Consider the following 10871-nt stretch of genomic DNA (forward strand, 5'->3'; position numbering starts at 1 on the left):
ACGCTTGAAGCTGTCAAGGGGCTGTTCTCCCTATCGCGAGCAAATCAATTAGGGGAAAATTATTGAAAAGCTGCAGAATGACAGGGCGGTCCAAAGCAGAGTTGTGCCCGTCTGAGGATTGCAGTGGACTTAGAAGGGTGTGCCGCTACTTGGGAGGGCACTGTAAATTATACAAACCAAGATAAATCATACAAATTCAAATAATGTTCGCAGGTGGTAGAATTCAGCTTGCTGCAGAATTCTGGTTTCAATCTCTTTCAAAACTGTACTGCCCTGAATATGAACATCAGTCTGCGAAACCCTACCTGTCTGATCCTGTGTGGACTTATATGGGCCTAATTCCATTGAAATCCAGAGTCAAGGCACACCTTACATTGAGTCAAAAGTGTTTGTTTGTTTTTTAATTAGCACCAAAAGAAAAAGAAAAAAAGAAAAAAGATTAGAAACCAGGACTCTGGATAAATTTTGCAAAATGTGTACAATTTATCAAGCTTCACATCTAGCATAAGAATGATTCGTTGTGTTCTCGATTGCTTTTGTGAGCTTTGAATTGGTCTGGTGCTTCATGGATCAATCAGATCTTCATAATGAAGTGATTGCTTCGGTTTTCATATGATGTGCACAAACCTCAGGCCACCGCCTGAGAAGAGGCATTCTCTTCTGTATGAGAGAGAAGGAGGAAGACCTTTGGGGGGGGGGAGGTTTGGAAATGGTTAGAAAAAACTGTCAGTGTCAATCAATCAATAGTTTATTTGCAGTCATAGACCATCAAATAAAGCAAATTTGCAGGGTTAAAAGGTACAGGATAAAAACAGATACAAATAGATTTGCTATTAAAACAATTTAATAGTTAAAATGGTTAAAAACGGCAAGATTATCAAAGTGCATAGCTAATTAATATCCGAATACTAAATGTGAATAAAATTAGAATGCATGATAATAGCCTAAACTTGCAGAGACTAAAACTAGGAAGATGAATAAATAAATAAAAGTGCATTCAACCTGTGTGATCAAACAGTATTCATTCTCTATTTTGTTGGCTACTGTATGTTCTTAAGCACACACTGCCTGATTTTAATTGCTAGCCAAGCAAACCTGGCCCTGCTTGCAGATAGGTTAGCCGTAGTATCCGATAGGAGGAGCTCTAAACGCTGCTTTCTTAAAGGTCTGGGGCAGTCCACTATAATGGGACCAATGAGCCTGTACGAATGTGATAATGAAGATTACACTCAAATAGCACGTGTTCGGTGGTTCCAAGCGCATCCCGTTTACATATGCAATTACGTCAATGTCAAAAAAATTCAGCAAAGGCACTTTATTTTGCAGCAAATCCAGCTACAGTGTGAGATTTCCGTGCTTTACAAACATTGTTGCTAGTTGCAGAAAATTGCTGGATCGTGGCACGTTAGCGGCTCGATGCTCATTTGTTGCTTCCCCCCCCCCCCCCGTAATAGATGCTCTTGCTGAACAAAATCCCTGTGTTGCCGGAAGACCGGGACGTCGCTGATGAGAGAAAGAAGGTCTTGGAGTCTCCGCCAGAAGCGCTTTCTTCCCTGAACAGTCCTCTGGTCATCAAGGAGCTGACCAAGGTGAGTCGAAGCCTCTGTCCCTCCCTGTGCAGTTTCTAAAAGCGAGCTTATTTTATTAATTTCTTAATGATGGCATCTTTGCGCTGCTTTCTAGAAACATACACGCAGCAGCAACGAGGGTGGGATTCGAACCCGCGCGTAGCACAATAGAGATTGCCTTTCTTCCATTGAGAACGAAAGTAGGATGTTGCACTAGAACTGGCTTCATTCAATAGCACCAGGGTGGTGTAGTGGTTAAGAGTAGTGGTTTGGAGCGGTGGACTTTGATCTGGAGAACCGGGTTTGATTCCCCCACTCCTCCACATGAGCGGCGGAGGCTAGTCTGGTGAACCAGGTTGGTTTTCCCCACTCCTCCACATTAAGCCAGCTGGGTGACCTTGGGCCAGTCACAGCTCTCTTGGAGCTGTCTCAGCCCCACCTACCTCACAGGGTGTCTGTTGTGGGGAGGGGAAGGGAAGGGGATTGTAAGCCGGTTTGATTCTTCCTTAAGTGGGAGAGAAAGTCGGCATATAAAAACCAACTCTTCTTCTAACACTGAGATCTTGCACGTGGTTTAATAATCAGGTGCTTGCCTAGTCACCTTTGGCGAGTCACAGTTTCCTCCAGGCAACCAGCTTTCTAGTTGTGAGTTGGCAGACGTCCCTTTGAGGCTGGCTATGTTCCAGAGATGTTCAACACAGGGGTTGTGTGCAGGCAGGCAGGCTGATAAAGTTTTGGGAGGGTAGGTGGGTGGGCTAGGGTAGCCAACTCAAGCTTGGGAAATTCCTGGAGATTTGGGGAGCACTGCTAGGGAAGGATGAGGTTTGGAGAGGGAAAGGAGCTCAGTGAGGATGTGTTGGCATAGAGTTCATTTTTGAGAGTTGCCATTTCCTTGCGGGAAACTAGCTACTATTGAACCCTGACGAACAGGTATTTCGAAACAGAATGAATACCTGGTCCCTGTCTTTGATTTGATGGGTTCTTGAATTTTTCTCTGCCAATATTGGATGTGTGGAACTGTTACCGCTTTCTACTTGACAACTTAATTGTATTGTGGCTGAGACTGAGAACAACACTGAACAAGCTCTGGAAACCTATAAGCATCGTGTTGGACTCAATTCAATTCCCCTATATTTATCGTGGGTTTGTGGGTTTATGCCTGACTGTTACACGTTTGTATATTTTGTACTTTTGAGTTTTGATATTGCATTATATTTTTATTAGCATCATTGTAACCTAGTGTGCTTATTAGCCTATTCTGCTGTTGTTCTGTTGTCTTCCCACGAGGAGGCTAGCAACCATAGGGTGGGCTGCTACTTATTGGCACGGCTGAATTTAACACACGGCTGACCACAGCAGTGCCACTGAGCGTCCATCGAGCGCTTCAGGTGGCTGCCTCGCACGATCCCAGTAATCCTTACGATCGCCAGATAAGTAGGTCAATGTTATTAATATCCCTGTACAACAGACAGGAGGCGGAAGGTGTGAAAAGCCCCTTGCCGAAGGCGACAGAAGCGAGTTCATGAAAAGGGCAAGATCCAAATGGGAACGTCCTGTTTCCCAGTTTAGTCTCGCCACCCCTCGGCTTAGCCCTTCGCTGCAGCAGCACCCTGGAACACGTCCTGGAAACTATTGGAAAGCGTCAGTAGGTCCTGCTCTGTTTGAAACATGACAGATGGAAGCAAGAGATGGAGGCAGTTCTTAATCGATCAATTGACTTAGTTCATTGATAGTCCACCTGTCTTGTGGATACTTAAGGGATTGTAAAATCAGAACATAAATGCAGCAAAGAAGCGTAAGACATGGAAGGAGGAAGCTGATGTCAGGAACCCAGGGGCCATTTATGCTTGGTAACTAGCAGTGCATTCCAGTCTGAATTGCCCCGCATATTTTTTTGAGCTTTTCACTGTGAACGAGCCGTAGTTCAGGAAGTGACTGCGAAGCCGGCACATACCTGCTTTGCATTACTTAAGAGCCCCTTTAACGCGACCTTTATGTTTCCTCCGCCGTGAAGAATCCCCTCAAGGAAACATGCAGAATTTAAAGCCATGCGTTAAGCTGTGCAAACGGAGGTTGCTAATGGAAGGAGCAAAGGAGCAGGCGAGGGGTGTGTGGAATTTCCCCTTTCGTGTTGGGACCTTGAATAAGCATTTTTAAAGTTGCATTTAAAAAAAACAGCTTTGAGCGAGCATCAAAATTGACGCTGCATAAATGGCCAGGGAGTTGACTCGAGCTGTCTTGGAGTGGAACTGAGGGTTGACCCGGCTCGTTGAGCTCCGACACAGTTCACATGCTCAGATAGTCTGGCTTGGTGCAAAGCATCTCCCCCACCTTTTGCTTCCCACTCCTGCAGGTGTACAGCAGCAGGGACTCGCGGCTAGCCGTGGACCGACTCTCCCTGGCCGTCCACAAGGGCGAGTGTTTCGGACTCCTTGGCTTCAACGGGGCGGGCAAAACCACGACCTTTAAGATGCTGACGGGGGACGAGAGCATCACTTCGGGAGACGCTTACGTGGATGGCCACAGCATTCTGGCCAATATCAAAAAGGTAACGCATGGGGGCTCCACGGCGAATATTAAGTCAAAATCTTCAGAATCCTGCCACTGAACTTCATTGTTTTTTTTTTTTCCTGCTCTAATGCTTCTGAAAAAAAAACCTTGGGCTAATCACAGTTCTCTTTGAACTCTCTCAGCCCCACCTGTTTGTTATGAGGAGGGGAAGGGGAGGTGATTGTAAGCCGGTTTGATTCTCCTTAAAGGTAAAGAAAAGGGGGGGGGGTATAAAAACCAGCTGTTCTTCTTCCCAGTTTCTACATTTTGTACCCATACCAGCAGAGGGGAGGTGGGTGGCAAATTGATGTTTCCTCCTTTGTGGGAAAACACACAGCCCCCAATTGGGCACATAGTGGTTCACTGGGGACATTTCATTTCAGGAAAATAGCCCAGGGGGGAAGGAGGGAAATAGCCCATTTCAGGAAAATAGCCCTTGTCCCAGCATGCCACAGTCCTGATCTGAGTCGGGCCCCCTCACGCCTGGGAAGCACGGAACACATCTGCGACCTGATCCAGGGACGTATGCAGGAAAAACATAACGTGCAGTTAGTCTCCAATGGAACACGTCACTGTCTTGCATGCAGCAGGTCCCAGGTTCAAAACTTGGCCTCTCCTGTTAAAGGATCTGAAGCGGCACAGTTTGGGAAAGCCTTTGTTCTGCCTTCGTCCCCCGTGAGCCAATCAGAAAAGACGGTTCTGAGCTGGATGGACCAACGGGGACTGTCTTTGTACAAGTCAGTTGAATATGTTTGACAGTGCCCATCATGGCTGAGTATAGGGAGAGCTCGGTTCCTTCTCTGGCACATAAAAAGGTTTTTTTTTTGGTCAAAATCAGACTCACAAGTAAAAAACCCAACATGGCTCCCCCCCCCCCACACACACACACACCATCACCACCACTTCAGGTTTGCCACCTTGCCTGACCAGGAGAGGCTTCCATCGGAAAGACGGCCACTGACTTAGTCCCCGTCCCCCCCGCCCGCTCTGTCGTTGAGTTCAGGTCCAGCAGCGGATTGGCTACTGCCCTCAATTCGACGCTCTGTTGGAGCACATGACCGGGAGGGAGACCCTGAGCATGTACGCCCGGCTGCGGGGCATCCCCGAGCGCTACATCGGCAGCTGTGTGGAGAACATGCTCCGGGGACTGCTGCTGGAACCGCACGCGGACAAGCTTGTGCGGATGTACAGGTGAGGCGGGGATGCCACAACCCTTTTTTACCATGACGCAGGAGACGCTGCAACTGACTGTGTTATCGTAAGACTTTGGATGTGTGTAGTATGACTTCCCTCCCCCCCCCCCCACTTGCCCAAATTGCCACATGTACCACATTATAAATGGCTGGAGGGCCCGTGATGTTCACCCAAGCAACGCTTGGTGATCTCATATGAGATTGGCGAAATCTGTCAAGTTCTCTCCCCCCACTTCTTCCCACATTCTGGGGTTTTCACAGCTGCCTTCTCCCTCCGCAGCGGCGGCAACAAAAGGAAACTGAGCGCCGGGATCGCCCTGATTGGCGGCCCGCCCGTCATCTTCCTGGACGAGCCCTCCACGGGCATGGACCCCGTGGCCAGGCGCCTGCTGTGGGATGCGGTCACCAGGACGCGGGAGTGCGGGAAGTCCATCATCATCACTTCGCACAGGTGGGGGACCCTCTTGCCTGTCCGTGGGCTAGTGAGGGCAGCAGGAGGAATAAAACTGCGGGGCCGGTGAGCCCGTTTGGAGTCGCCTTCAGTTCAGAACAAGTGGCCAGCTGGAGCAGCTCTGATATGCTGCTCGGTTTGCCCAGCAACTCCAGAGCCCCACCAGTGCCTGGCTAACAAACGACGCTGTCACCAAATATAATAAGCAAGCTGCCACCGACATAACGGCATGCTCGGCTGCATGGAATATTTCCATGAGGCCAGAAAGGCAGTCAGATCGATCGGAGTGTTACTTAGGGAAGCCTCCCTCCCTCCTTCTCTCTCTCAGCCTCAACCCCTTCTCTGTAAGTTGGGACTGATCTACCTTTCAGGGTTGTTGTGAACAAAAAGTAGTGGGCTGCAAATTAAAAGTGCTGCATTAATGGGGGAGATTTTATGGACTACCTCCTGGAAAATTGGTGGTTTCTCCAACAGTAGCTCTACAGGCAGAGAGACCAGATTTGCCAGGAGATGAGATTTCTCAAGCGTCCATAGTTGTCTGTCATTCCAGAATTTAGATCCCTATACCCTTGGTGCTTTTGTGACATCTCGCAAATTCTGATCCTTCACTGTCCTGTTGCAGAAAACTCTTTGAATGTTTTGCCCTTTCAAAACGATTCCAGTATTTACAAATGGACAGTAGCCGCTACTACTTGTACGACACTTAGCATTTGTATAGCCCAGGGGTGGGGGAACCTTTTTTCCGCCAAGGGCCATTTGGATATTTATAACATCATTTGCGGGCCATACAAAATGATCAACTTAAAAATTAGCCGACCAATACATCTCTCCACGGCCCAGATGGGAAAGAGTTAACACAGTTTCTTGGGTGGTCCTAGCAGCTCCATAGCTAATGACTCTTCTGCAAGGGGGAAAAAAGGTTCCCTTTCTCGGCAAAACAAACTCACATCTGCCTTGAACAGAGGCTATTCCTTTCCGCGGGAGGGGGGTGGATCACCAGTCTTAGATCCTCCTGAGCTAGAGATCTGCCAGGACCCACGAAGGGCCAGACCAAATGATTTCGTGGGCCTTAAATGGCCCCCCGGGCATGACTTCCCCACCCCTGGTATAGCCCTTTGAACAGGCAGAGTGCTTCCTGTGTGTTCTCTTCCTTGTCAATTGTTACAACAGCCCGGCAAGGCATGCCAGAAAGGCAGTGTTATCCCTGCAGGCCTCCTTTCCCGCTCTGCGACTTTCCTCTTGTCTCTCCCTCTGCAGTATGGAGGAATGCGAGGCCCTGTGCACGCGCCTGGCCATAATGGTGAACGGGCAGCTTAAATGCCTGGGCAGCCCTCAGCACCTGAAGAGCAAGTTTGGCAGTGGGTACACCCTGCTGGCCAAAACCCAGAGCGACGAAGAGGAGAACCTGCAGGCCTTCAAGGTGTTTGTGGAGAAAACTTTCCCAGGTAGGTTGGCACCTGTGATGTCACAAAGGCCCAGCTGGGCGCCATTTTCTCTGCCCCTTCGCTTAAGGGGGGAAATCTCTTGATATACCACCTTTCTTTGTTCATGTCCACTCTCAGCCTCAGACACGCAGGCAGCCAGTGACTACTCAAAGAGTACAGCTGAGGGGATCCCGTTACGGCCAGTTACGGCAGTCAGGAACGGTCACCAAATTTCTTTTGTAGACGTTTTTGGAGAACCAGTGTAGTGTAGTGTTTAGGAGCGGCAGACTCTGATCTGGAGAACCGGGTTTGATTCCCCACTCCTCCACATGAGCGGTGGACGCTAATCTGGTGAACTGGGTTGGTTTCCCCACTCCTCCACATGAAGCCAGCTGGGTGACCTTGAGCTAGTCACAGTAATCTCCGAACTCTCTCAGCCCCACCTACCTCACAAGGTGTCAGTTGTGGGGAGAGGAAGGGAAGGAGATTGTGAGCCGGTTTGATTCTCCTTAAAAGGTAGAGAAAGTCGGTGTCTAAAAACCAACTCTTCTTCTTTTGGAGACATTTGAGTTTAGGCAAGAAATGTCACGGGGTGTGCCTCTTTCAGTTCACAGCCTTGTCGGCAATTTGTTTTCTTCTGTGTCTCTGTATTGATATTTAGCCACTCTGTTCATCCGACGGTCAGTGAGCACCATGCGCACAGAGCCACCCTGAGCAGAGCGACACCCTTCTCAATCCATTTAAGTCAATGGGTTTAGAAAAGCGTGAGTCTCCTTAGGACGACAATTGCTAATCTGTTAATCTCTGAAGGTGCCACATTAGCCAAAGTGTGTCAAAACTGAGAGTGGCAGATCAATGAACAGCCGGTACGAGAAACGTACAGTTTCAATCAATCAAGTTTCATTTTGATACAATATCAGCTCTGAATAAAAATCAAAGTTAGGTTAAAATAATAAAATAGAATTTAAAAATATTGTCAAAGGCTTTCACGGTCAGAGTTCATCGGTTCTTGTTGGTTATCCGGGCTGTGTGACCGTGGTCTTGGTATTTTCTTTCTTGACGTTTCGCCAGCAGCTGTGGCAGGCATCTTCAGAGGAGTTACACTGAAGGACAGTGTCTCTCAGTGTCAAAGTGTGTTGGAAGAGTAATATATATAGTCAAAAGGGGGGTTGGGTTTGAGCTGAGACACTGTCCTTCAGTGTTACTCCTCTGAAGATGCCTGCCACAGCTGCTGGCGAAACGTCAGGAAAGAAAATACCAAGACCACGGTCACACAGCCCGGATAACCTACAAGACCAGATTTTAAAAAGTTGACGATTCTGGGAGGGATGATTTGAAGAAGAGGAGGAAAGCTCTTCTATGGGGAAAGGTTTTCAATTAGCCGTTCACGAATCCCACTAGACCGGAGGCAAAATTTGGCTACTTGAATGGTTATCTCCCGAGAGGGGTCTGCTAAGAGAAGGGATAACTGGCATGCTGAATAATAATCCATACAGTTTCCGTGGCCCAAACACCACTGGTTGTGAGTCTGTTCTTAGGAAGTGGCACATGCGAGATCTTGCAAAAAGGGATAAATATGCCCAGGAGCCTCCCTCGCTGTTGTTTCAATGCACTGGTGTAAATCTATGCATGGTTCGCACATGGATTCCCAGCAGTCATTCACCTCTACAATTTCCCTGTCTGTAGAGCATCTCTGTGACACCCTTCAGCCCCATTAAAAAACTCTGCCTGCCACTCCTTTTCACATCCCGCTGAACTCCCAAGAGACTCAAAGCATTCATTTCCTATTGAAAGCAGTTTAGAAGAAGAAGAATTAGTTTTTATATGCCGACTTTCTCTACCACTTAAGGGAGACTTAAACCGGCTTACAATCCCCTTCTCTTCCCCTCCCCTCAACAGACACCCTGGGAGGTAGGTGAGGCTGAGAGTGTGTGACTAGCCCAAGGTCACCCAGCTGGCGTCATGTGGAGGAGGGGAGAAACCAATCCAGTTCACCAGATGAGCCTCTGCCACTCATGTGTAGGAGTGGGGGAATCGAACCTGGTTCTCCAGATCAGAGTCCACCGCTCCAAACCACTGCTCTTAACCACTACACCACGCTGGCTTATGTTTGCTTCTGCACCGAGCCACATTTGGCTCTGGAGCTGTAGACCACAGACTTCCATCTACACTGGCACGTCAACTTTTGAAAGAAAAAACAAACCCTGGGCTTCTTCGCTTCTCCTTGCTGCCAACCAACATTGAGCATGTTTGTTTGTTTTTCATCCTCTTCTAGGGAGTGTCCTGAAGCACGAACACCAAGGCATGGTCCATTATCACCTGACCAATAAGAACCTCAGCTGGGCACAGGTAAGGGCTCGGCAGCTGGGATGCGGGACGAAGCAGTGGCAAACAAGCAAGCCATGGCCCACGGTTGCAGGGTTCTCTCCAGTTTTGCTTTCTTTGTTATCTCCCCTGCTGGCCCAGGCTAAGGCAGAATGTAACGGGGAACAATTTTGTTCCATCACAGCCAGGGAAGGAATGCCTCTTGAACAGATGAAGCCACCTTATATATTAAATCAGACCCTAGGTCCAGCAAGAGCCCCGTGGCGGAGTGGTAAGCTGCAGTACTGCAGTCCCAAGCTCTTCTCACGACCTGAGTTCGATCCCGATGGAAGTTGGTTTCAGGTAGCCTGCTCAAGGTCGACTTGGCCTTCCATCCTTCCGAGGTCAGTAAAATGAGTACCCAGCTTGCTGGGGGTAAAGGGAAGATGACTGGAGAAGGCGATGGCAAACCACCCCGTAAACAAAGTCTGCCTAGTAAACGTCGAAATGTGACGTCACCCCATGGGTCAGAAATGACCTGGTGCTGGCACAGGGGACCCTTACCTTAGGTCCAGCAAAGTCGGCATTGTGAACTCAGACTGGCAGTGGCTCTCCAGAATTTCAGGCCGAGATCTTTCACATGACCTACTGCCAGATCCTTAAACCGGAGGTGTCAGGGATTGAACCGAGGATCTTCTGCATGTCGAGCAGACGTTGTACCACTGAGCCATGGCCCTACCACCTGGGGAATATCTATTTTCGGCGAGAGGTAATACCGAAGGTGTTCCCCCACATGCTAGTTTTATAATGACCTATATGAAAATAAAACACATTTTAGCCTTTTTAGTCTAGGCGATTGACAGATTTTTGGACCAGCGAATCTAACCACCGAATTGTATCCATAATAGTTTTGCTCCCAACTCTCTAGAACAGTTTCAGGTAGGTCAGTTGCGAGGAAATAACAGTCCCATGAATGGAAGCCGAGCTGTAGGGAAGAGGGGAAAGGCCGGGAATATTTAGTGTGCGACATCTGACATTTAAAAAAAAACACCTGCTGCTCAGGAGAAAAGAGCATCTTTCCTCTTCTCATCGAATGGTGGGTGTCTTTTTTGTGTTTGTGGCATGATTCCCAGGTGTTTGGGGCACTGGAGAAAGCCAAAGAGAAGTACCACGTGGAGGATTATTCCGTCAGCCAAATCTCCTTGGAGCAAGTCTTCATGAGCTTCACCCGTTTTCAGCACTACACAGAAGATCGAGGGAAGTGAGGCGGGGCCGGAGGGGGCGAGGCCCCCACCAGCTTCGCGGGACTGACCCGCTGTGTGTATATATAGTATACATAGAGACAGTAATTTATATTATCGACCATGTCTTCGACAATGCA

General features: G+C 48.5%; 1 protein-coding gene across 1 annotated transcript in view; it reads left to right on the forward strand.

Moving 5' to 3' along the window:
- The window catches only part of ABCA3 (ATP binding cassette subfamily A member 3), a 38652-nt gene extending 27781 nt beyond the window's left edge, over positions 1–10871 (forward strand). Inside the window, exons 24-30 of the mRNA XM_056866399.1 lie at positions 1455–1589; positions 3922–4116; positions 5122–5309; positions 5592–5762; positions 7020–7207; positions 9462–9535; positions 10624–10871. Coding sequence (XP_056722377.1) covers positions 1455–1589; positions 3922–4116; positions 5122–5309; positions 5592–5762; positions 7020–7207; positions 9462–9535; positions 10624–10755 — 1083 coding nt within the window. The 3' untranslated portion in view covers positions 10756–10871. The remainder of the gene's footprint in view (positions 1–1454; positions 1590–3921; positions 4117–5121; positions 5310–5591; positions 5763–7019; positions 7208–9461; positions 9536–10623) is intronic.

This window comes from Euleptes europaea, chromosome 21 (genome assembly GCF_029931775.1).
Source record: "Euleptes europaea isolate rEulEur1 chromosome 21, rEulEur1.hap1, whole genome shotgun sequence".
Classification (NCBI taxonomy): Eukaryota; Metazoa; Chordata; class Lepidosauria; order Squamata; family Sphaerodactylidae; genus Euleptes; species Euleptes europaea.